General features: G+C 37.7%; 1 protein-coding gene across 7 annotated transcripts in view; it reads right to left on the reverse strand.

Annotated features, from left to right (window-relative positions):
• SNAP91 (synaptosome associated protein 91) overlaps nucleotides 1-26514 on the reverse strand; it is a 158514-nt gene that overhangs the window by 52423 nt on the left and 79577 nt on the right. For 6 of the 7 annotated variants that reach the window (XM_079938766.1, XM_079938769.1, XM_079938772.1 and 3 more), the window contains exons 11-13: nucleotides 24397-24424; nucleotides 11917-12026; nucleotides 9353-9471 (exon numbers count right to left, since the gene is read on the reverse strand). In XM_079938766.1, the coding sequence (XP_079794892.1) occupies nucleotides 9353-9471; nucleotides 11917-12026; nucleotides 24397-24424 (257 nt within the window). Of the gene's footprint in view, nucleotides 1-8007; nucleotides 9472-11916; nucleotides 12027-24396; nucleotides 24425-26514 lie in introns of those variants that run through there. The other variant, XM_079938771.1, reaches the window with a different exon arrangement.

Here is a 26514-nt window from a genome sequence, read left to right on the forward strand (position 1 = left end):
TAAAAAGATTTCACCAAGGGATTTTCTTTTTCATTTATTATTATTTTGGTGCCAAACAAACCAATCAAACAAAAAGGACACAATTTCTCTTCAGCTTGATGCTGGAGAATACAGTGAAAGGAGACAGTTTACAATTTCACTGTTTATTCATTCAAGTTCTAAATCACTAAACAACTAAATGTTTAATAAGTTCTAAAAATTACAGTGTGAACAATCTACTGATTTAATTAGTTGAGAGAATTAGAGTTAACACATTCATATAATACTGAAAAAAAATTTTGTATAACCCTACAAATTTATAATTAATACTAAATTTTAAATTATAAAAGTTCTATGAAAGTCATTTATATGAATTTTATGGCAGAGAAAACCTGATTTAAGGATATGGATTTGAAGCATTCTTAAATAAATAGGAAAACATGATACACTGTATAAGATACCGTGGCAATGAAAATTATTAGTAAACTGAAATAATCAAACATTTCTGAAAGATGAAGCTCAGAATGAAAAAACATGAAAACCAGAAGGCCCTTATAAAATCTCTTCAACAAAAATATTTTCCTTTACCAATTGAAATTTAATAAAGTTAAGAGTAGCTGAAAGAAAATTTTTATTAAGAAAATGATAGCTATAGGCTTAGGAGTTGAACGTTTCAACAAAGGAGAAGTTTTAAGTATTTAAATGGAAAAGCACCAATATTTAAATGCTTATAAATATAGTTAGCAACTCTGTTTCACAAGTAGTTATTTTTGCTTACTTTGTTACCACAAAAACTTGGAAATAAAACCAAGAGATCATAGCAGGTAGTGTTGATGTTATATTGCCAATGTCTACCAAACTCACCCAAGGATTATTTAATTACCTGTGGAAATGTATCTTCATTTGATGCTGCAATTTAACTGTTAATTAAGGACTCTGATTCTGAAATGATATACTGAGTTACAGTTCTTGTCTGCTAGTGATGTTCTGTCTGGGAGAAAAGATAACCTCAAGACATGATTTTTACTGCTCTACTGGACATTAACCAGTTTTGTACTTAACCTAGCCATCTTATTTTAACATTTCCTTTCAAATGTCTATAAATACCCAGTTCCTCAAAACGCTCTTTGAGCCAGCTTTATCATCTTACCGGTTTCCTCATCAGCCAGTTAATGTCTTTTACCAGTGCTGTTTTTCCCCACCCCCTTCAGGTTTATGGAGGTATAAGTGACATATAAAAATTGTATATATTTAAGATGCACAATGTGATGATTTGATATACATATACATTATGAAAAGATTACCACAATCAAATTAACACATCTATCATCTCACATAGTTACTGTATTTTTGTAGAGCAAATACTTAAGATTCACTCTTAGCAAATTTTAAGTATACGATACAGTATTATTAAATATGGTAACCATACTGTATATAAGATCTCCAAAACTTATTCATCTTACAACTGACCCTTTGTACCCTTTGACCGTCTTCCCATTCCATGCCCTGCCCTCCGTCGCCCACCACCAGCCTCTGGCAACCACCCTTCTACTTTCTGCATCTATGAGTTTAGATTTCACACAGAAGTGAGATCATACATATTTGTCTTTCTGTGCCTGGTTTATTCACTTAGCATAATGTCCTCCATGTTCATCCGTACTGTAACAAATAGGAGGACTTCTTTTTAAAGGACTAAATAATTAATATTCCATTGAACATATACAATGGGTTTCTTTTATATCCTTTTGTCTGTTGACAGACACTTAGGTTATTTTTATATCTTGGCTATTGTGGATAATGCTGTAATGAACATGGGGGTGCAGATCTCCATCCATCCAGAAGTGAGACTGGTGAATCATGTGACAGTTCTATTTTCAATTCTTTGAGGAACCTCTATTTTTTTTTCCATGATGGTTGTACTGCCACTATGGAGAACAGTATGGAGGTTCCTTAAAAGACTAAAAATAGAATTACCATATGACCCAGCAATCCCACTGGGCATATACTGGGCATATACCCTGAGAAAACCATAATTCAAAAAGATACATGTACCACAATGTTCATTGCAGCACTATTTACAATAGCCAGGACATGGAACCAACCTCAATGTCCATTGACAGGTGAATGGATAAAGAAGATGTGGTATATACATACAATGGAATATTACTCAGCCATAAAAAGGAACAAAATTGAATTACATGTAACGAGGTGGATGGACCCAGAGTCTGTCATACAGAGGGAAGTAAGTCAGAAAGAGAAAAATACCATACGCTAAAGCACATATATGGAATCTAAAAAAATGGTACTGACGAACCTAATGGCAGGGCAGGAATAAAGACACAGACGTAAAGAATGGACTTGAGGACTCGGCATCGGGAAGGCGAAGTAGGGATGAAGTGAGAGAGTAGCACTGAAATATATACACTACCAAATGTAAAATGGACGGTTAGTGGGAAGCTGCTGCATAGCACAAGGAGATCAGCCTGATGCTTTGTGATGATCTAGAGGGGCGGGATAGGAAGGGTGGGAGGGAGGCTCAAGAGGGAGGGGATATGGGGATATATGTATACGTATAGCTGATTCACTATGTTGTATAGCAGCAACTGACACACCATTGTAAAGCAATTATACTCCAATAAAAAAAATTAAAAATAAAAATAAATAAAAAATAAACCATAATGGCTGCACCAATTTACATCTCCAGCAACAATGAATAATGGTTCCCTTTTCTCCACTCCCTCACCAAACACTTGTTATCTCTTGTGTTTTTGATAACAGTTATCCTAACAAGTGTGGGGTGCTATCTCTGTGGCTCTGATTTGCATTTTCCTAATGATTAATGACAGTGAACACCTTTTCATATACTTTTTGGCCATTTGCATACCTTGTTTGGAAAATGTCTATTTATGTCCTTTGCCCATTTTAAAATCAAGTTATCTGGGTTTTTTTTTTTTTTTTTTTTTACAAATATTTTCTCCCATTCCACAGGCTGCACTTTTATTTTGTTGTTTCCTTTGCTGTGTAGAAGTTTTTTAGTTTGAATGTGGTCTTACTTGCTTATTTTTGCTTTTGTTGCCTGTGTTTTTTGGTGGCAAATAAAAAAAATCACTGCTAAGACCAATGTCTAGGAGTTTTTTCCCTGTTTTCTTCAAGGAGTTTTATGGTTTCAGATCTTGTATTTAAGTCTTTAATCCATTGAGTTAATTTTTGTGTATGATGTAAGATAAGCTTCCAATTTCATTCTTTTGCACATAGATATCTAGTTTTCCCAACACCATTTATTAAAGAGACTATCTGTTCCCTGTTGTGTATTCTTGGCATCCTTGTCAAAGGTTAGCTAACTGAATATGCATGGGTTTATTTCTGGGCTCTCTATTCTCTTGTTCTGTTGGTTGAGGTGTCTGTTTTCATGCCAGTACCATCCCATTTTGGTTACTATAGCTTTGAAATATAGGTTGATTTCAGGAAGTCTGATGCCTCCAGCCTTATTTTTCTTCCTCAAGATTCCTTTGGCTATTTGGTGTCTTTTGTGGTCTGTATGAACACAAAATTTTTTTTCTATTAATGGGAAAAGGCCATTACAATTTTTCTAGGGATTGCAATGAATCTGTAGATCACTTTGGGTAGTATGGACATTTTAACAATATTAATTTTTCTAATCCATGAACACAGGATATCGTTCCATTTATTTGTATCTTCAATTTCTTTCATCAATGTCTTATAGTTTTCAGTGTACAGGTTTTTCACCTCTTTGGTTAAATTTATTCCTAAGTATTTTATTCTTTTTGATGCTGCTCTAAATGGGATTGTTTTCTTCTTTTTCAGATAGTTTGTTCTTAGTGTATACAAATACAGTTGATTTTTGTACATAAATTGTGTATCCCGAACTTACTGAATTCGTTTATTAGTTCTAACAGTTTTTTGGTGGAGTCTTTTGGGTTTCTACATATAAGATTATGTTATCTGAAGAGACAGTTTTATTTCTTCTTTTCCTATTTGGATGCATTTTATTTCTTTTTCTTGACTAACTGCTCTTGTTTAGACTTCCAGTACTACGTCGAATAGAAGTGGAGAGAGTAGGCATCCTTGTCTTGTTCCTAATCTTAGAGGAAAAGGTTACAGCTTTTCATCATTAAGTATCATGTCAGCTGTGGACTTGTCATATATGCCCTTTATTATGTTGAGATACATTCCTTATTTACCTAATTTGTTAAGAGTTTTTATCATGAAAGGTTATTAAATTTTGTTAAGTGCTTTTTCTGCATCTATTGAGATGATCATATGATTTTTACCCTTCATTCTGTAATGTGGTGTGTATCACTTGCATATGTTGAACCATCCTTGCATCCCAGGGATAAATCCCACTTGATCATGGTGTATGACCCTTTTAATTTGCTGCTGAATTCAGTTTTCTAATGTTTTGTGAAGGATTCTTGCAGCTATGTTCTTGTAGTATCTGTATATGGCTTTAGAATGAGTGTAAAACTAGGTTCAAAAAATAAGTTTGCAAGTATTCCCTCCTTTTAAATTTTTTGGGAAGAGTGTGAGTAGGACTGGCATTAATTCCTGTTTAAATGTTTGGTAGAATTCACCCATGAAGCTATATGGTCATGGGTTTTTCTTTGCTGGGAGGTTTTTGATTACCGCTTCAATTTCCTTATTTCATATGGGTCTGTTCAGATTTTCTATTTCTTCATGATTCTGTCTTGGTCAATTGTACCTTTCTAGGAATTTATCCATTTCTTTTAGGTTACCCAATTATGGCATAAATTGCTCACAGTAGTCTCTTATGATTCTTTGTATTTTTATGGTATCAGCTATAATGTTTCTTCTTTCATTTATAATTTTATTTTTGAGTTGTTGCTCTTTTTTTCTTGGTTAGTCTAGCTGTAAGAAATTTTATCTTTTCAGAAAACCAACCCTTAGTTTTGTTGATCTTTTCTATTGTCTTTCTAGTCTCTATTTCATTTACTTCTGCTCTAATCTTTATTACGTCTTCCCTTCTGCTATCTTTTGGCTAAGTTTGCTCTTTGTCTAGTTCTGTGAGATGTAAAGCTAGATTGTTTATTTGAGATCTTTCTTTTTCTTAATGGAGGCATTTAGCGCTATAAATGTCCCTCTTAGAACTGCTTTTGCAGAATCATGTAAGTTTTGATATGTTGTGTTTCCATTTTCCTTTGTCTCAAGATTCTTTTTAATTTCTTTTTGATTTCTTCTTTGATCCATTGGTTGGCTGTATGTTATTTAATCTCCGCATATTTGTGAATTTTCAAAATTTTCTTCTGTTACTGATTTCTAGTTTCATACCACTGAAGGTCAGAAATGATACTTGATATGACTTCAATCTTCTTTAATTTGTTAAGAAATTTTTAGTGTCCCAACATATGATCTACCCTGGAGAATGTTCTGTGTGCACCTGAGGAGAATGTATATTCTGCTGTGTTGGATGAAATTTTCTGTTTATGCCTATTAGGTCCATGTGGGGTAAACTGTTATTCAAGTTTGCTATTTTCTTACTGATTTCTGTCTGGATGATCTATCTATTGTTGAAATTGGCATATTGAAGCCCCCCACTATTACTGTATGGTTGTCTATTTCTCCCCTCAGTTCTGTTAATATTTGCTTTATATATTTAGATATTTTGATGTTTATACCCTCTTGATGAATTGATTTTATCATTATAGAGTGATTTTCTTTGTTTCTTGTGATAGACTTTGACTGCAAATCTTTTCCCATCCCTTTACCTTGCCTATGTATGTCCTTAAAGTTAAAAGGAGTCTCTTGTAGGCACTAGATTGTTGGATCTTGTTTTTTGTTTTTCTTAACATCCACTGAACCACTCTATTATTTGATAGGAGAATTTAATCCATTTAAATTTACAGTATTTATAGGTAAGGACTTACTACTGTCATTTTGTTTACTGTTTTCTGACCATTCTGTAGTTCCTTTGTTCTTTTCTTCTTCTCTTGCTCTCTTCCTTTGTGACTTGATGATTTTCCTCAGTGGTATGCTTTGATTCCTTTTTATTTTTAGTATCTAGTAGAGGTTTTTTTCTTTGTGTTTACCATGGGGCTTACGTAAAACATCTTATAGTTTTAACAGTCTATTTTAAGCTGATAACAACTTAACTTCAATCACATACAAAAAGTATGGACACTTCTACCTTTCTCTACTCTCCACATATTATCCACCCTACATCTTTTTATATTGTGTATGTAGTAGCAAATTATTGCAGCTTTAGTTATTTTAAATTCTCTTGTCTTTTAACTTTCATACCAGGGTTAAAACTGATTTACCTACTACATTTACAGTATTAGAGTATTCTGAATTTGACGACAAATTTACCTTTACCAGTGAGTTTGATACAGTTGACCCTTGAACAGCAAAGGGGTTATGGGAGCCAACCACCCATGCAGTCAAAAATCCACCTATACATTTACAGTTGGTCCTCCATATGCACAGTTCTGCAGATTCAACGAACCATGTATTGTTTAGTTGTGTATTACATATTTAGTGGAAAAAAAATCTGTGTATAAGTGGACTCTCACAGTTCAAACTCATGTAGTTCAAGGGATGTACCTTCATACATTTTCTCATTGTTATTTAGCATCCTTTTGTTTTATCTTAAAGAAATCCCTTTAGCATTTCCTGTAAGACAGGTCTAGTGGTGATGAATTCTCTCAGATTTTGTCAGGTAATGTCTTTTTCTTGCCTTCACTTCTGAAGAACAACTTTGCCAGGTGTAGTATTCTTGGTTGGCAGTTTTTTTCTTTCAGGACTTTTATTATATCATGCTACTTACTCCTGGCCTGCAAGGTTTCTGCTGAGAAATATGCTGATAGCTTTATCAGGGTTCCCTTGTATGTGAGGAGGTGCTTTTCTCTTGTTGTTTTCAAAAGTTTCTCTTTGTCTTTGACTTCTGACAATCTGATTAAATACTGTGTCTCAGGTAATAGTCTTTGGATTGCTCTTGCTTGGAGACTTTTGAACTTCATGAATTTAAATGTCCATATCTCTCCCATGATTTATGAAGTTTTTAGCCATTATCTTTAAATAAGCTTTCTTCTCTTTCTCACTTTCTTCTTTCTGGGACTCCCATAATGCATATATTAATTAATTTTATGGCATCCCATAGGTCCTGTATGCATCACTTTTTTTCCTTTTTGTTCCTTTAATTGGCTATTTTCTAACGCTCTATCTTTGAGTTTGTTGATTCTTTACTCTGTCTGATCAAGTAAGCTCTCTACTGAGTTTTTCTTTTCAGTTCAGTCATAGTATTCTGTTTCGTTCAGAATTTCTGTTTTGTTCTCTTTTATGGTTTCTATTTTCTTATTTTTTTCATGTATACTTTTCTTGACTTAATTTTGTTGCCTATTTGTGTTCTCTTGTATTTCACTGAGTTTCTTAAAGATAATTATTTTTAATTTGTTATCAAGCTATGTAGAGATCTCCATTTATTTAGGGTAAGTTATTAGAGATTTATTAGTTTCCTTTGGCAGTGTCATGTCTGTTTGCCTGATTCTTCATATTCTGTGTAGCCCTGTGTTGGTGTCTGTGCATCTGAAGGAGCAAACGCCTCTTCCTGTTTTTAAACACTGGTTTTGGCAGGCCTTCTCCTGTCAGGTCCCTGGGCTGATGATACTGACTCCGGGATTGCAGTTGAGTGGGGTTGGGGCTGGGTCATGTGGCTGCTTCTGGGTCTGCTGTAGTGTCCATGTTAGTGGGCCTGTTACCAGGGGCTTGGGTGGGTATAGATCCTGCCTCCTGGTCCCTGAGTGGACAGGACTGCCTTCACGACCTTGGTTAGTAGGGCTGGAGCTGGGACAAGGGTCCACTTCAGGATGTGCAGTTGGGTTCAGAGATGGTGGGCTTGTTACCAGGTACGTGTCTGGGTGTAGCTCCTGCTGGGTCTCCGGCTAGGCCAGACTAGCCCTGGACTGCAGCTAAGTGGGGCTAAATGAAGTGAGAAGGTTGCTTTAAGGTCCACAGTGGGGACCAAGATCTATAGGCCTGCCCATAGGGGCATGGATGAGTGTGTCTCCCACAAGGTCCCTGGGTGGGTAGGACTGAGGGGCTGGAGCCTAGTCACAAGGCTGCTTCAGGATCTGAGCTTGGATTAAGGTCACTGGGCCTGCCTCTGGGGGCACAGACAGATGTGTCTCCTGCTGGATCCCTGGGCAGGCAGGACTGCTCCTGGACCATGACTGAGAGAGGCTGGAGCTGGGTCACAGGCAGTTTCAGGGTCCACAGTTGAGACCAAGGACAGGAGGCCTGTTACCCAAGGCATGGGTGTGTACACTCCTCCCTGGTCCCTTGGAAGATGTTACTCGTGGCAGGATCATGGCCAAACAGGACTGTAGTGAGTCCACAGGGGCATGGCAGTGTTTCCAGGTCTGTTGCCAGGACCAGCGCTGGCAGGCCTCCCACCTGGGAGTAGGCTTGCCTTCTCAAATCAACTGTTCTTGGTCTTGGGCTCCACTTGGGCTTTGCAACCTTTTACCTGGATCCCAAAGCTCCCACAAAGGCACTTTTATCTGTGGGTGGCTGCCAAAGTACTGTTCCTATGGGGAGATATGATGGGACACCTCCTGTGTCAGTCCCTCTGTGTTGTTTCCCTCTATGTTGTTCCTACGAGCCATTTTCAAACTTAAACAATTTTTTATTTTGATAGTTTGATGTAGTAGAGTATGTTATTTAACACCAACTCTGTGAAGCTTTGAGAATTAAGCAGTAATTAACTTAATTTTTATACTGGTATTAAATATGTTTAATTAAAAACATATAAAAGCTTAATTTTTTTCCCCCAAGATCCATGAATAAAATGGAAATCGAGCACTTAGGTGTGATTCCTCTTAATTAGTTTAGGACGGATATTTTCTGGCACCAAGAAGAATCTATCCCAGATTTCAACTGCATGAAGTCAAATACAATGTGAATAAAACCAGTTAAGGTCTAAAGGAATCCATGAAGGAGACCATATCTGGACAAACCAAATTCGAAATGCTGCCTCTGAGTAATCCCATAAGTTCATGGGAACACCCAACCTTCTAAGGCCTGCATCTCTAGGGAGCAACTACTAAAAATAATCAGAATCTGAGAACAGCGAAGCAAAAATACTCCCATTGTTCCAGCTTTTAAACTAAAAAAACGGTATGATTACTTGCATATTTTAACTGTATTATGGGTACTTTTTCTGTCTTTGTCTCGCTGTCTCAATATATATTTCAATCAATCAATCAATCAATGCCATTCTTAACATTTTCTCCCCGAGTTTCTAGCACCATTTTGGATAATCAGAAGGTAAGTATAACAATTACAGCCTGAATAAAAACAACTAAATAGAAAAATGGCATGGTTGCCTGGTTTCACTCACCCCCCCACGCAGTGGCGCCTCCTGAAGGTGGTGCTGGTGCTGGTGTCGCGGCTGCTGCCGCCCCTGCAGAGGAGAAGTCTGGCTGCAGGTCCAGGAGATCACTAGATGGTTTAGAAGCGCTGAAAGGAAAATATGATTTTAAAATCAGATTTTGAAATTTTAAAACGTAAAGATGCTTTTTAAATAAAGACTTATGCAGAAAACATCACAGATTTTGGCTATTTTAAATTCAGTAAGAGAATAATATTTTGTAAAGTACAGCAGTAAAGCATATGTTCCTCTATACTGAGAGTTGGCAAACAACTTTTGTAAAGGGCCAGATACTAAAAATTTTAGGTTTGCGAGCCAGACAGTCTCTATCGCTATTCGACTCTGCCAGTGCAGAGTGAAATAAGACACAGGCAGTACGTAAGCAAATGAACATGCTTTTGTTCCAATAAAAATTTATTTACAGAAAAAGACAGTGGGCTAGATTTGATCTATGGGCCATCGTTTGCCAACTCTTGCAAAGTTAAATTATACCTCAAGCAATGGGTCACTCAGCAAATCACAGAGCAGAAATTAAAAGGGAAAATCTAAATGCCTCAAAATAAGGGGGAATTTTAAACATGTTATGTCCACTGGGTAGCATCTGAAGTGCTGGTTATGAGGGCTGTGACAAAAGGAAACGTACTCCAAATAATAAAGGTAAGAGAATTATTGGTAATTTTTTTCCTTTTCTCTATTTTCTGAAGTTTTTTTGTATGCTTTTTTTGTAGTGTGGTAAATAATTCTTAACTTGAAAAGAATTTATAAACCAAAGAATACTAAAATGAATAATCACTATTGTACCTTTTTTCTAAGTTAAACTACAACACATCAAGTTTGCCTATAAGAGACCTCACCTAAAAATAATTCCATATTTTTCACTCTTATTCAATTGGGGCTGTGCTTTTCAAAGCTCCTCCACCTAAAGAAGTTCCAAGGAGGAGCCTAGAGCGTTGTTACTCAAAGTGTAGTTTCCAAACTAGCAGCATCCTGGGACCTTGTTAGAAATGCAAAATCCCAGGCTTAACCATTATCTACTACATCAGTCTTCATTTTACTACAACCCCAGGGGTTTCACTGTACAGTCAGGTTTAAAGGAGCACTGGCTTAAAGGCTGCCAGACCAGGTACTAAGCCATCAGGGTCCCAGGTGCCCCACCCCTCCTCATAAATAGCCATTCCATCTTTATCTTTTTTACGTGTTAGATTTCCGAGCAATATTTTTTGGAAAAAAGGATTCTGCTGCTTAAAAAAAAAAAGTTTCAAGACCCCTGAAACTTGCCTAGTTTTGATGTCTATTTCATCAATACGACTGGTCTAAGAGCCAGAACAGGGAAACATTTATTATTAAGACTGGAATCAAAGCTTTTATAAGAAGCAATTTATCTTAGTATAGAGGCAGAAAGGACTTGGCTTTACCGAGCCTGTGATCATGAAAGCAGAATTAAGCAAGTAGAGGGTAACGTGCATCGTTAACACGCACACATCATGGGGCTTTATTGCTCAGTTCAAAATTCACGTCTTCAAATACAGGGCATTCATAATCAGAGTCACAGATACTACAAGATGGGACTCGAATGCTCTCAAGGCTAAAGAACCAAACAAAGAGTTGACCTAAATTATTACCTGAGGAAGCCTCTCTGAGTTGGGGCTTCATTTCAGGTGGCCCAGAGATTTTACAGAAAGCACAGTCATCCCTCCCCTTTCTCACTACTGTTCTGACCTTTAGGCACTACGAAAGCAATAAGGGGGCTTCCCTGGTGGTGCAGTAGATAAGACTCCACGCTCCCAATACGGGGGCCCGGATTTGATCCCTGGTCGGGGAACTAGATCCCATATGCATGCCGCAACTAAGAGTTCACATGCCACAACTAAGGAGCCCTGGAGCTGCAATTAAGCATTCCTGGAGCCTCAACTAAGGAGCCCACAAGCCACAACGAAGGAGCCCACCTGCCACAACTAAGGAGCCCATGAGCCACAACTAAGGAGCCTGTCTGCCGCAACTAAGACCTGGTGCAACCAAATAAATAAATAAATATTTTAAAAAAGCATATTAGGCACATCCTGATGGTTTCTTCCTACCGCCAGAGTTTGAGTTCCTCATATGCACCAGCTAATTGGCCTGCACCTACAAGCATTTCATTTCACTTCACTTCCTTTCATCTCATTTCTTGGCACTTTAAGACACCCTTTAAATTTCACACAAGAAGAAACTAATTTCAGAAGACACTGTCCATATCATCCATTTCAGAAGAACCTGAAGTGTGTGCATCTTTCTTCCACTTCCTTTGCCAAATGTGTGAGCACCAAGGTGATTTCCACAGCTTACGTCTTTCTTACACTTTGAGAGGTACAAGCCTAAGTAACTGTATGAAGTATAGAAGAACTTAGTCTATGTACCTGAAAATAACCCCAAATATCACACATTTACTAGGACTACATCTCATTTTGTGAAGTCACTGGGTTTGGTACACAAAAATAAAATGAAAACCTGATCATAATATTAATAAACGGTTCGCTGCATTCTCATGAACTAACCTGACTGGTACAGCCGCAGATGCAGTTGCAAACAAATCAACTGAAGGGGATGTGTCAATAGTTTTAGCTGGTGTAGAATTAGGCGACGTAACAGTTGTGGCTGGAGAAGACTGAAAGGGAAGATGCAAAGCACACTCTGGTCAGATTTGAATCTACAGGACACAAGGCAAGAGGACCTCCAATTTTCAGACCCATGCCATTCCCAGCAATTTTCTGGTTGCTCCTCGTGGGAGAAATAACTCAAGAAAATTTGAAATTGAGAACTGTAATAAATAATCAATACTGGACAAAACATGTTTCAAATTTTAAAAGTTATATGTAATTTACATAAAATTATGAAAAAAAATAATTGGCCTAACGTTGCAATAACTTCTATGCATGTATTTACAGTTAAAGCCAAACAATAAATTAGGAGTTTGGGATTAACAGATACACACTACTATATATAAAATAGATAAACAACAAGGTCCTACTGTATAGCACAGGGAACTTTATTCAGTAACTTGAAATAACTTATAATGGAAAACAATCTGAAGAAGAATACACAAACACACATATATACACATATACATATATATAAGGGGTGAATCACTTCGCTGAGCATCAGAAACTATCACAGCATTGTAAATCAACTACACTTCAATAAAAAGATAAAATAAAATAAAAGCCAAACATACTTTCTAAACATTAAATTAGTGGGAAAGATCTTGCTAGCTGCCAAAAATGGAAAAAAAAATTAATTGTAATGACTTCTGTGAAACCAAGGCCATTGTTTTCTTTTCTGCATCCTAAACAGATTTCATGTAAAGTCTTCTCAGATGCCTTTAAAATCTAGAAATGTAACTTACAAAATAGTTCACAGATGGCAGAGAACAATTCCCAAACAAGATTCAAGTCACCGACAGCTTGAGGATAGCCCATCACTAATATGAAACAGATATAACTAAAAAAGTGAAATAAAACCTAACATTTATTGTCCTGGGCTGGTTTAAGAAGAGGACTTAATAGTCAGCTAATATATCAAAAAAAATGTTTGTTTAGTAACTACCCTAACTCTATTTGGTATATTTAATTTGCTTGTATTCACAAGAGAAAGATTAATAGCAATCTCAATCCAGTCCACCAATACTTAGCTCTGTAAGTGGAAACGAGACCTAACAGCAAGCAAAGTGCACAGAGACCAAGGTCAAGCAAGGGCCATCAGACACTGCTGTAACAGGACATCTAATGTCAAGTAGACCAAACTCAGAGGAAGTTTGAAAAAGAACAATTTAAGAAAAAGGACTGAGGAGATAAGAAATGTATAGGAGTTTCCAGACTTAGATAGTATCTGCTCAATAGCTGTTTGTCCAAGAATATAACTAATCAAGAAGTCAAAATCCAAAGATACACAAGTGCCAAGCGCTCAGCACTTCAAGAAAGACAAACCCATGAGCAGTATGGATGCTGTTGCTCAGAAAGGGTGAACTCAACCTTTGCTCTTCACCCAAAATTTAAAATTTCCAAATGGAATGTGAAAGATTATCAAGGGGATAGAAAGGACTAACATTAATTTGCATGTCATCCATTGTGGACACTGACAACTCTGAAATAAAATAGTGGCTTTTTTTTTTAAACGAATATATGTGGGCTTCCCTGGTGGCACAGTGCTTAAGAATCCACCTGCCAATGCAGGGGACATGGGTTCAAGCCCTGGTCCAGGAAGATCCTACATGTCGTGGAGCAACTAGGCTGGTTCGCCACAAATACTGAGCCTCCGCTCTAGAGCTCACGAGCCACAACTAGTGAAGCCCGTGTGCCTAGAGCCCGTGCTCGGCAACAAGAGAAGCCACTGCAATGAGAAGCCTGCTCACCTCTACGAAGAGTAGCCCCTGCTTGCCGCAGCTAGAGAAAGCCCACGCACAGCAACGAAGACCCAACACAGCCAAAAATAAAATAAATAAATTTATAAAAATAAACCAATACATGTAAATACCTTAGAAAGTGATGTTTATGAAACACCAGGGAGAACGTAATGACAGCAATGAATCTACCAATATAAATGCAGAAATGAAGGTCTTCAAAGGCTCATTGAAAACTGCCTTGTAATAATAAGCTCTGAAGAGATGTGGGAGGTATGAAAACAGAACCAAAATAATCCTGTTACTACAAGAAGAAAAGATGAAAATTCAATTTGGCCAAACTGCAGAAACAGACCATCCCAAAGGATTCCAGAATTTTACCACACTCTACTCAGTATTCGTATGGTGAAATTTTTCCACAGACATAATGATTTTATTCATTTTTCTTTTAATAGATTTTTATTGGAATAAAATTGCTTCACAATACAGTGTTAGTTTCAGTTGCACGACAAAGCAGATCGGCCATATGCATACACATGTCCCCACGTCCCCTCCCTCTTGAGCCTCCCTCCCATCCTCCCTATCCCACCCCGTAGGTCACCACAAAGCACCGAGCCGATCTCCCTGTGCTATGCTGCTGTTTCCCACCAGCCAACTATTTTACATTTGGTAGTGTATATATGTCGATGGTACTCTCACTTCGCCCCAGCTTCGCCCTCCCACCCCACATCCTCAAGTCCATTCTCTACGTCTACCTCTTTATTCCTGCCCTGCAACTAGGTTCATCAGTACCATATGTATTTTTTTAGATTCCATATATATGCGTTAGCGTATCGTATTTTTCTCTTTCTGACTTACTTCACTCTGTATGACAGACTCTAGGTCCATCCACCTCACTACAAATAACTCAATTTCATTTCTTTTTCTGGCTGAGTAATATTCCATTGCATATACATGCCACATCTTCTTTATCCATTCATCTCTCGATGGACATTAGGTTGGTTCCATTTCCTGGCTATTGTAAACAGTGCTGCAGTGAACATTGTGGTACATTATCTCTTTTTGAATTATGGTTTTCTCAGGGTATATGCCCAGTACTGGGATTGCTGGGTCGTATGGCAGTTCTATTTTCAGTTTTTTAAGGAACCTCCACACTGTTTTCCATAATGGTTGGATCAACTGACATTCCCACCAACAGTGCAGGAGGGTTCCCTTTTCACTACACCCTTTCCAGCATTTATTGTTTCTAGATTTTTGGAAAATGGCCATTCTGATCAGCATGAGGTGATACCTCATTGTAGTTGTGATTTGCATTTTTCTAATAATTCGTGATGCTGAGCATCTTTCCATGTGTCTCTTGGCCAACTGTATGTTTTCCTTGGTGAATGTCTATTTAGGTCTTCAACCCATTTTTTTTTAACATCTTTATTGGAGTATAATTGCTTTATAATGGTGTGTTAGTAGTTTCTTCTTTATAACAAAGTAAATCAGTTACACATATATCTCCATATCTCTTCCCTCTTGTGTCTCCCTCCCTCCCACCCTCCCAATCCCACCCCTCTAGGTGGTCACAAAGCACCGAGCTGATCTGCCTGTGCTATGCGGCTGCTTCCCACTAGCTATCGATTTTATATTTGGTACTGTATATACGTCTTTGCCACTCTCTCACTTTGTCCCAACTTACCTTTCCCCCTCCCCGTGTACTCAAGTCCATTCTCTAGTAGGTCTGCATCTTTATTCCTGTCTTGCCCCTAGGTTCTTCATGATCTTTTTTTTTTTTAGATCCCATATATATGTGTTAGCATAAGATATTTGTTTTTCTCTTTCTGACTTACTTCACTCTGTATGACAGGCTCTAGGTCCATCCACCTCACTACAAATAACTCAATTTCATTTCTTTTTATGGCTGAGTAATATTCCATTGTATATATGTGCCATGTCTTCTTTATCCATTCATCTGTTGATGGACACTTAGGTTGCTTCCATGTCCTGGCTATTGTAAACAGTGCTGCAATGAACATTGTGGTACATGACTCTTTTTGAATTATGGTTTTCTCAGGGTATATGCCCAGTAGGGGGATTGCTGGGTCATATGGTAGTTGTATGTTTAGTTTCTTAAGGAACCTGCATACTGTTCTCCATAGCGGCTGTATCAATTTACATTCCTACCAACAGTGCAAGAGGGTTCCCTTTTCTCCACACCCTCTACAGCATTTACTGTTTTTAGATTTTTTGATGATGGCCATTCTGACTGGTGTGAGATGATATCACATTGTAGTTTTGATTTGCACTTCTCTGATTAATGATGTTGAGCATTCTTTCATGTGTTTGTTGGCAGTCTGTATATCTTCTTTGGAGAAATGGCTATTTAGGTCTTCCACCCATTTTTGGATTGGGTTGTTTGTTTTTTTGATATTGAGCTGCATGAGTTGCTTGTAACTTTTGGAGATTAATCCTTTGTCAGTTGCTTCATTTGCAAATATTTTCTCTCATTCTGAGGGTTGTCTTTTGGTCTTGTTTATGGTTTCATTTGCTGTGCAAAAGCTTTGAAGTTTCATTAGGTCCCATTTGTTTATTTTTGTTTTTATTTCCATTTCTCTAGGAGGTGGGTCAAAAAGGATCTTGCTGTGATTCATGTCAGTGTTCTGCCTATGTTCTCCTCTAAGAGTTTGATAGTGTCTGGACTTATGTTTAGGTCTTTAATCCATTTTGAGTTTATTTTTGTGTATGGTGTTAGGGAGTGTTCTAATTTCATTCTTTTACATGTAGCTGTCCAGTTTTCCCAGCACCACTTATTGAAGAGGCTGTCTTTTCTCCACTGTATATTCTTGCCTCCTTTATCAAAGATAAGGTGATCATATATGCATGGGTTTATCTCTGGGCTTTCTAACCTGTTCCATTGATCTATATTTCTGTTTTTGTGCCAGTACCATACTGTCTTGATTACTGTAGCTTTGTAGTATAGTCTGAAGTCAGGGAGCCTGATTCCTCCAGCTCTGCTTTTCGTTCTCAAGATTGCTTTGGCTATTCGGGGTCCTTTGTGTTTCCATACAAATTGTGAAATTTTTTGTTCTACTTCTGTGAAAAATGCCAGTGGTAGTTTGATAGGGATTGCATTGAATCTGTAGATTGCTTTAGGTAGTATAGTCGTTTTCACAATGTTGATTCTTCCAATTCAAGAACACGGCATATCTCTCCATCTATTTGTAGCATCTTTAATTTCTTTCATCAGTGTCTTATAGTTTTCTGCAAACAGGTCTTTTGCCTCCTTATGTAGGTTTATTCCTAGGTGTTTTATTCTTTTTGTTGCAATGGTAAATGGGAGTGTTTCCTTAATTTCACTTTCAGATTTCTCTTCATTAGTGTATAGGAATGCAAGAGATTTCTGCACATTAATTTTGTATCCTGCTACTTTTATCACATTCATTGATTAGCTCTAGTAGTTTTCTGGTAGCTTCTTTAGGATTCTCTCTGTATAGTATCGTGTCATCTGCAAACAGTGACAGCTTTACTTCTTCTTTTCCAATTTGATTCCTTTTATTTCTTTTTCTTCTCTGACTGCTGTGGCTAAAACTTGCAAAACTATATTGAATAATAGTGGTGAGAGTGGGCAACCCTGTCTTGTTCCTGATCTTAGTGGAAATGGTTTCAGTTTTTCACCACTGAGGACGATGTTGGCTGTGGGTTTGTCATATATGGCCTTTATTATGTTGAGGTAAGTTCCCTCTATGCCTACTTTCTGGAGAGTTTTTATCATAAATGGGTGTTGAATTTTGTTGAAAGCTGTCTCTGCATCTATTGAGATGATCATATGGTTTTTCTCCTTCAATTTGTTAATATGGTGTATCACATTGATTGATTTGCATATATTGAAGAATCCTTGCATTCCTGGGATAAACCCCACTTGAACATGGTGTACTTCCACCCATTTTTTAACTTGTTTTTTTGATATTGAGCTCCATGCACTATTTGTATATTTTGGAGATTAATCCTTTGTCTGTTGTTTCACTTACAAATATTTTCTCCCATTCTAAGGGTTGTCTTTTTGTCTTGTTTATGGTTTCCTTTGCTATGCAAAAGCTTTTAAGTTTAATTAAGTCCCATTTGTTTATTTTTGTTTTTACTTCTGTTCCTCTAGGAGGTGGGTCAAAAAAGATCTTGCTGTGGTTTATCTCAAAGAACGTTTTTCCTATGTTTTCCTCTAAGAGTTTTATAGTGTCTGGTCTTACATTTAAGTCTTTAATCCATTTGGAGTTTATTTTTGTGTACGGTGTTAGGGAGTGTTCTAATTTCATTCTTTTACGTGTAGCTCTCCAGTTTTCCGAGCACCACTTATTGAAGAGACTGTCTTTTCTCCGTTGTATATCCTTGACTCCTTTGTCATAGATTAGTCGACTACAGGTGTGTGGATTTATCTCTGGGCATTCTATCCTGTACCATTGATCTATATTTCTGTTTTTGTGCCAGTACCATACTGTCTTGATTACTGTATCTCTGTGGTATAGTTTGAAGTTGGGGAGCCTTATTCCTCCAACTCTCTCTTTCTTTCTCAATATTACTTTAGCTATTCCGGGTCTTTTGTGTTTCCATACGAATTGTAAAATTTTCTGTTCTAATTCTGTGAGGAATGCTATGGTTGTTTGCTAGGGACTGCACTGAATCTGTAGATTGCTTTTGGTAGTACAGTCATTTTCACAATATTGATTCTTCCAATCCACAGACATAGTATATTTCTCCATCTGATTATGTCATCTTTGATTTCTTTCATCAGTGTTTTGTAGTTTTCTGAGTACAAGTCTTTCACATCTGTAGGCAGGTTTATTCCTAGGTATTTTATTCTTTTTGTTGCAATGGTAAATGGGAGTGTTTCCTTAATTTCTCTTTCTGATTTTTCATTGGTGGTGTATAGGAATGCCAGACATTTCTGTGCATTAACTTTGTATCCTGCAACCTTACCAAATTCACTTATTTGTTCTAGTAGTTTTCTGGTGGCATCTTTAGGATTTTCTATGTATAGTATCATGCCACTGGCAAACAGTGACAGTTTTACTTCTTCTTTTCTGATTTGGATTCCTTTTATTTCTTTTTCTTCTGATTGCTGTGGCTAGGACTTCCAAAATTATGTTGAATAAAGCGGCGAGAGTGGACATCCTTGTCTTGTTCCTGATCTTAGAGGAAATGCTTTCAGTTTTTCACCATGGAGTATGATGCTTGCTGTGGGTTTGTCATATATGGCCTTTATAATGTTGAGGTAGGTTCCCTCTATGCCCAATTTCTGGAGAGTTTTTTTTTTATCATAAATGGGTGTTGAATTTTGTCAAATGCTTCTTCTGCATCTATTGATATGATCATATGGTTTTTATTCCTTAATTTGTTAGTGTGGTGTTTCACATTGATTGATTTACATATATTGAAGAATGCTTGCATCCCTGGGATAAATCTCACTTGATCATGGTGTATGATCCTTTTAATGTGCTGTTGGATTCCACTTGCTAGTATTTTGTTCAGGATTTTTGCATCTGTGTGCATCAGTGATATTGGTCTATAATTTTCTTATTTTGCGATCTCTTCTGGTTTTGCTATCAGCATGATGGTGGCTTCATAGAATCCATTTGGGAGTATTTCTCCCTCTGCAATTTTTTGCAAGAGTCTGAGAAGGATGGGTGTTAGCTCTTCTCTAAATGTTTGCTAGAATTCACCTGTGGAGCCATCTGGTCCCGCACTTTTGTTTGTTGGAAGATTTTTAATTACCGTTTCAATTTCATTACTTGTGATAGATCTATTTATATTTTCGAATTCTTCCTGGTTCAGTCTTGGAAAATTTTACCTTTCCAAGAATTTTTCCATTTCTCTGTGGTTGTCCATTTTATTGGCATATAGTTGTTTGTAGTAGTCTCTTATAATCCTTTGTATTTCTGCAGTGTCAGTTGTGATTTTTCCTTTTTCATTTCTGATTTTATTGATTTGCATCCTCTCCCTTTTTTTCTTGATGAGTCTGGCTAAGGGTTTACCAATTTTGTTTATCTTCTCAAAGAACCAGTTTTTAGTTTTACTGACCTTTGTTACTGTTTTGTTTCTATTTCATTTATTTCTGCTCTGATCTTTATGATTTCTTTCCTTCTACTGACTTTGGGTTTTCTTTGTTCTTCCTTCTCTAGTTGTTTTAAGTGTAGGGTTAGATTGTTCATTTGAGATGTTTCTTGTTTCTGGAGTTGAGATTGAATTGCTATAAACTTCCCTCTTAGAACTGCTTTTGTTGTGCCCCATAGGTTCTGGGCCTTTGTGTTTTCGTTGTCATTTGTTTCTATGTATATTTTAATTTCTTCTTTGATTTCTTCAGTGATCTCTTGGTTATTTAGTAGCACATTATTTATCCTCCATGTATTCGTGTTTTTTATAGTTTTTTTCCTGTAACTGATTTCCAATCTCAAGCAGTGTGGTCAGCAAAGATGCCTGATATGATTTCAATTTTCTTAAATTTTCCAAGGCTTGATTTGTGACCCAAGATGTGATCTATCCTGCAGAATGTTCCATGTGCACTTGAGAAGAAAGTGTATTCTGCCACTTTTGGGTGGAATGTTCTATAAATATCAATTAGATCTATCTGGTCTATTGTGCCATTTAAAGCTGTATTTCTTTATTTATTTTCTGTTTGGATGATTTGTCCATTGTTATAAGTGGGGTGTTAAAGTCCCCTACTATCATGTGTTACTGTCGATTTCTCCTTTCATGGTTGTTAGCATTTGCCTTATGTACTGAGGTGTTCCTTTGTTGGGTGCATAAACATTTATAATTGTTACATCTTCTCTTGGATTGATCCTTTGATCATTATATAGTGTCCATCCTTATCTCTTGTAGCAGTCTTTATTTTAAAGTCTATTTTATCTGATATGAGTATTGTCAGTCCAGTTTTCTTTTGATTTCCATTGCATGGAATATTTTTTTCCATCCCTTCACATTCAGTCTGTATGTGTCCCTAGGTCTGAAGTGGGTCTCCTGTTGACAGCATATATATGGGTCTTGTTTCTCTATCCATTTAGCCAGTCTGTGTCTTTTGGTTGGGGCATTTAATCCATTTACATTCAGGGTCATTATTGATATGTATATTCCTATTACCATTTTCTTAGTTGTTTTGGGTTTGTTTTTGTGCGTCTTTTCCTTCTCTTGTGTTTCCCGCTTAGAGAAGTTTCTTTAGCATTTGTTGTAAAGCTGGTTTGGTGGTGCTGAATTCTCTTAGCTTTTACTTGTCTGAAAAGCTTTTGACTTCTCCACTGAATGTGAAGGAGATCCTTGCTGGGTAGAGTAATCTTGGTTATAGGTTTTTCTCTTTCATCACTTTAAGTATATCCTGCCACTCCCTTCTGGCCTGCAGAGTTTCTGTTGAAAAATCAGCTGATAACCTTATGGGGATTCCTTTGTATTTTATTTTCGTTTTTCACTTTCTGCTTTTAATATTTTTTCTTTGAATTTAATTTTTTTTAGTTTGATTAATGTGTCTTGGTGTGTTTTTTCTAGGGTTTATCCTGTATGGGACTCTCTGTGCTTCCTGGACTTGGGTGACTATTTCCTTTCCCATGTTAGGGAAGTTTTCAACTATAATCTCTTCAAATATTTTCTCAGACCCTTTCTTTTTCTCTTCTTGTTCTGGGACCCCTATAATTCGAATGTTGGTGTGTTTAGTGTTGTCTGAGAGGTCTTCAATTCTTTTCATTCTTTTTTCTTTATTCTGCTCCTTGGCAGTTATTTCCACCATTTTGTCTTCCAGCTCACTTATTCATTCTTCTGCCTCAGTTATTCTGTTATTGATTCCTTCTAGTGTATTTTTCATTTCAGCTATTGTGTTGTTCATCTCTGTTTGTTCTTTAGTTCTTCTAGATCTTTGTTAAAACATTTCTTGTATTTTCTCAATCCATGCCTCCATTCTATTTTCAAGATTCTGGATCATCTTTACTATCATTACTCTGAATTCTTTTTCAGGTAGATTGCCTATTTCCTTTTCATTTATTTGGTCTTGCAGGTTTTTACCTTGCTCCTTCATCTGTGACATAGTTTTTTGCCTTTTTTTTTTTTTTTTATGAGTGGGATTGTGTTACTGTCTTACTGGTTGTTTGGTCTGAGGCTTCCAACACTGCAGTTTGTAGGCTGCTGGGCAGAGCTGCTTCTTGGTGGTGAGGTAAGGAACTCCGTGAGACCTCACTGCGATGAATATTCCCTGGGGTCTGAGGTTCTCTGTTAGTCCTGTAGTTCGGACTTGGAGCTCCCACTGCAGGAACTTTGGCCCAACCCCAGGCTCATGAACCAATATTCCACAAGCCACGTGGGGTGGCAAAAAACCCCAAAAAGACAAAAAAACCCGAATAAAAAAGTAAAAAATAAAATTAGACTAGGAAACTAACAGATATGTTAGAGAGAATATAAAAATAAAATATAGATGAATCAACTGGAAGGTACATCAGTACCACAATAGTAAAAAAGAGAAGGAGGGAAAAGAAAACAAGAAATGGGGGGAAAGGCCTTGGCTGTGGAGGGCAGGGAGTAAGCAAGGTTTGGACAATGGGTGGGGCCAATGCTCAGGACCCACAGGGCTGGAAAAGGCCCTGGGGACAGTAGGGGGTGGGGCTTAGGCTCAAGGAACAGAAGAGGCCCAGGCGTGCCCCCCACCCCGGTCTCAGAGGGCGGGGGACCTTACCTGGGAGCCCAGCAGGCTTCCTGGGTTCAAGGGGGTGGGGCAAACGCCCTCCCCTCCTCTCTCACTACTCCCAGAGGGCCACCGCCCCACCACCTCCTGCCTCTCCTGATCTCCCCGGCCTCCCTCCTATGCCCCGAGGACCAATGTGGCTGGCAGGGAGGTGTGGGTCTTGGTGGGGAGGGGACCGGCCTGGGAGCTCAACAGCTCCCCATGCCCGAGTGGGTGGCGCAATCACCCTCTGCTCCTCTCCTGCTCCTCCCACAGGGTCCCTCCCGCCTGCTTTTCCTAATCTCCCTGGCCTCCCTCCTATGCTCCCAGAACCCACGTCGCCTGGAGGGGGCTTTGGATTGTAGGGGACCAGCCTGGGAGGTCAGAGGCTCCCATGGCCCCAGTGGGCAGGGCAATCGCCCTCTGCTCCTCTCCCGCTCCTCCTGGATGGCCCCTCCTGCCTGCCTCTCCTGATCTCCCCGGCCTCAGGGGCACTGATCTTGTCTGGCATCCACTTCTCCTCCCCACTCAGTCCCCCTACGTTCTACCGGTTCACTTTGGGGTTCCTCCAATCTCCTTGGGCATCAGAGTCCCCCACCAGCAGCCAGCAGGCTCCCTAGTTGTGGGGAGACGCTAACTCTGCATCTTCCCACACCGTCATCTTCTCCCATGTGACATAATGATTTTAAACCTGGCTCTGTAGCAGAATCACCAGGGAGCTTAGGTTGTTTGTTTCTTTGTTTGTTTGATTGTTGGAGCTCCCTGAGGGTCTCTTGGGCAGCCGGCCAGGTACTGACACAGTAAAGGGTGTCTGGGGTACCCTGTGTAGTCATAATGCCAACTTTTTTGTCTGTAATAACAGCAATTATGTAACAGAAATTTGGCAAAGAGGAAAGAGCACATTTATCACATTTTTGCAATGAAAATGGCAATGTGAAAAATACAATGGCAAATGTGAACTACTGACCTATAGAAGTAAATACTCTTGTCACTAACAACCCTAATCCTGTCCTTCAGGATGCTAAAGGAGAAAGGGAGGTGAAGGAGTTGTGACAGTTATTACAGTAGACTGTCTAAAAGGTATGCTTGTGAGGATACCCAATGACAATTGGTTTCTCTACCATCAAAACAGGCACAATGTTATGTGCCTTATTTATCTCACAGGGCTGTGATTCAGAGTATGAGAAAGTGCTTTGTAACTAGTAAGACGTTAACACTGACACATTTGTTTTCAGTTGTAATATAAATGTATGAAAATTTCGTCTACTTAAAGAAAAATTTAGTCCAGATAGAGGGCTAAGTACACACTGCTATATGACTAAGAAACTAATATAAAGGGGAATACATAAAAACTTACCTTTCCTCAAGAAATTAAAAATAAAATTACCATATGATTCAGCAATTCCACTTCCGGGTGTAGACCCAAAAGAACTGCAAACAGGGACTTGAACAGATACTTGTACACCATGTTCACAGGAGCATTATTTACAAGAGCCAAAAGGCGGAAGTGACCCAAGTGATCATTAATGGATGGATGGATGGATGACAAAATGTGGTACACACACAGAATGGAATAGCATTCAGACTTAAGAAGAAAGGAAATTTCTGACATATGCTACAAAATGGATGAATGTTGAAGATTCTACGCTAAGTAAAATACGCCAGTCACGAAAGGACAGATACTGAAGGACAGTTCCACTTATTTGAGGGACCTAGAGTAATCAAATTCACAGAGACAGAAAGTAGAATGGTGCCTGCCAGGAGCTGGGGGTGAGAGTGGTCAGAGAGGGGGACGGGGAGTTAGTGTTTAAAGGGTACAGAGTTTCAGCTGGGGAAGATGACAAATGTTCTCCAACCAGATGACAGCGATGGCTGCCCAACAATGTGAATGTACTTAATGCCACTGAACTGTACAATCAAAAGTTGTTAAAATGGTCAAAACAAAACAAAAAACAAACTTACCTTACTTAATGGAGAGGGAGCACCAGATCTAAAAGGCAACCAAAAAGAATTAAAATTGGATATACATGAATACATTTGTAGAAGCACTTAAGTTTGATGGTTGGTCAAGCATTAACTTGTTTATATACAGACTTTTTAGTAACGGATAAACTATTTTTAAAATATATTTTATCTTTTACTCAATTACAACACCTGCTTCCAATGTCTCCCATCCACTTAATTTCTAGTATTAGAAATTCTTAAATTCAAAATCTTTTTTTGGTATCTCTAGCAACTCAATTAATTATTCGAATTGATCTTTATTGCCTACGTCCATCAAAAATAAACTGTTCAAATTGGAGTTTTAAAAAAATTGCCAAGACTTGGGAAAAATAATGCTTTCCAGAATTTTTAAAAGATCGTCCAGTTTATTATTTTTACAAGTTAGAAAACCCATTATGGTTAAAGCACATTGTGATTCACTTAGTCATAACTGTGATACATAAAAGGAGCACTAGAATTAAAAAAAAGATCCCTACAAGCCCTGTGCCTGATGTGTGTCTCAGCTTCCATACTGAGCTGAGACACACTGTGCATACTCCACACTGTGCGTACTCCTAGAGATTGTCTGGGTTTTCTCATGGCTGTAATGAAAACTATCTATGAGAAATATTCCCATTATCTTGTGAGAACTTGGGAGCTGGGAAAAGAAGAGTAACCTCAATGCTTGTGTCTAAGGGAGTGAGGGAAAATCAGGAAGAAATACATTTTTTTTTTTCAGTTAGATTGCTGGTAGCACTGATTATATATATCATTTCTAGAAAAATGCTTCAGAGATGACTGCCTAAACAGCTTAGGTTTTACTAACCTGAATTGGTGGAAAATAAATTAGTAAGGAAACAAAATGAAGAAAAAAAGACATTTCAGTAAGAAGACTATTGTCAGGGTCTCAGAGAATGGCAGGGATGCCCTTCTACTTATCTACAGAGAAAATATCACACGTGGCAGGAGTAAAATAAAATCAGCAGAGATTTAGTAACTGGAGTTTTATACAATATCATGAATTTTTATTTTATTGGATATAGCAAAAGAAATTTAACAATATTATATGCCAGATTAATACCTCTTATGTTCAACTTCATTTGCAAACACAAGCCTGCCATTTCCTGTCTAAATTTAGTTTTCACTTAAAATGAACACGAAAGCAAGGGCTAACAGAGATTTCTGTGATATAAGGAAGACAGATGCATAAGGGTTACACTCGATTAGGTTATGTGTACTTGGGCTGTTATCTTCAGAGTAACATATCCTATGAAGAAAAGGATATATGCTTCTCTATACTGCTCACTAAGGGTCTACTGAAATAAATGGAATCACAGTATTCTCTATATCTCAGAAACTTAGGAACCTAAAAATCTAGTACTGAGGTTGAACATTCCCTAATGAGTTTTTGGTTAATAATTCCTCCACTCCTACCATTTTTTTCTCTTTACATATGCGGAAAAGGAAGGGAGTTAAGTCTAAATAAAAATCCAAGAAAATAATAGCCTTAACTCTGCAAAGAAAACATAGAAGCCATCTGATGTGGTCAGTTTCTAAGAATGAGTTAATTGAAATTAATTTGTTTCTCTCTCAAGAGATTTTCATGAACCAATTCTTAGTGGTACTGACACAGTGAGCAATATTAATACAGAAAAGAGAACTGAGGATGAACGAGAACTTTTTGAACTGTATTTCCAAACTAATACATACAAGTTTCTAACATATTCTATACTCTGTAGCAAAATAAAGAAAAATGACAGAATTTCTCTACCTACTACTAAAGAATATCATGCTCGAACCTAAGTACAAAATATCATAATTGGCACAAGAATCACTATGTCAAGCTCTTGCATGAGTGCTGTTACTAAATGACACTTGTAGCTACCCCATGGATTCAGCAAAAAAACCTCCTGTCTCCCACTATCATCCCACTTGAAGCACTGTATCTTATTCGTCTGTCTTCTCCACTAGATGCCGAATTTTTTGAAGGAAGCGAACCTATCTCATTGTTTTATATCAGATAAACATATTAACCAAAATAAACTAACCAAACATCTTAAAAATAAATTAACCAAACATCTTAAAAATTATACTGTA

Source organism: Stenella coeruleoalba (assembly GCF_951394435.1).
Source record: "Stenella coeruleoalba genome assembly, chromosome: 12".
Classification (NCBI taxonomy): Eukaryota; Metazoa; Chordata; class Mammalia; order Artiodactyla; family Delphinidae; genus Stenella; species Stenella coeruleoalba.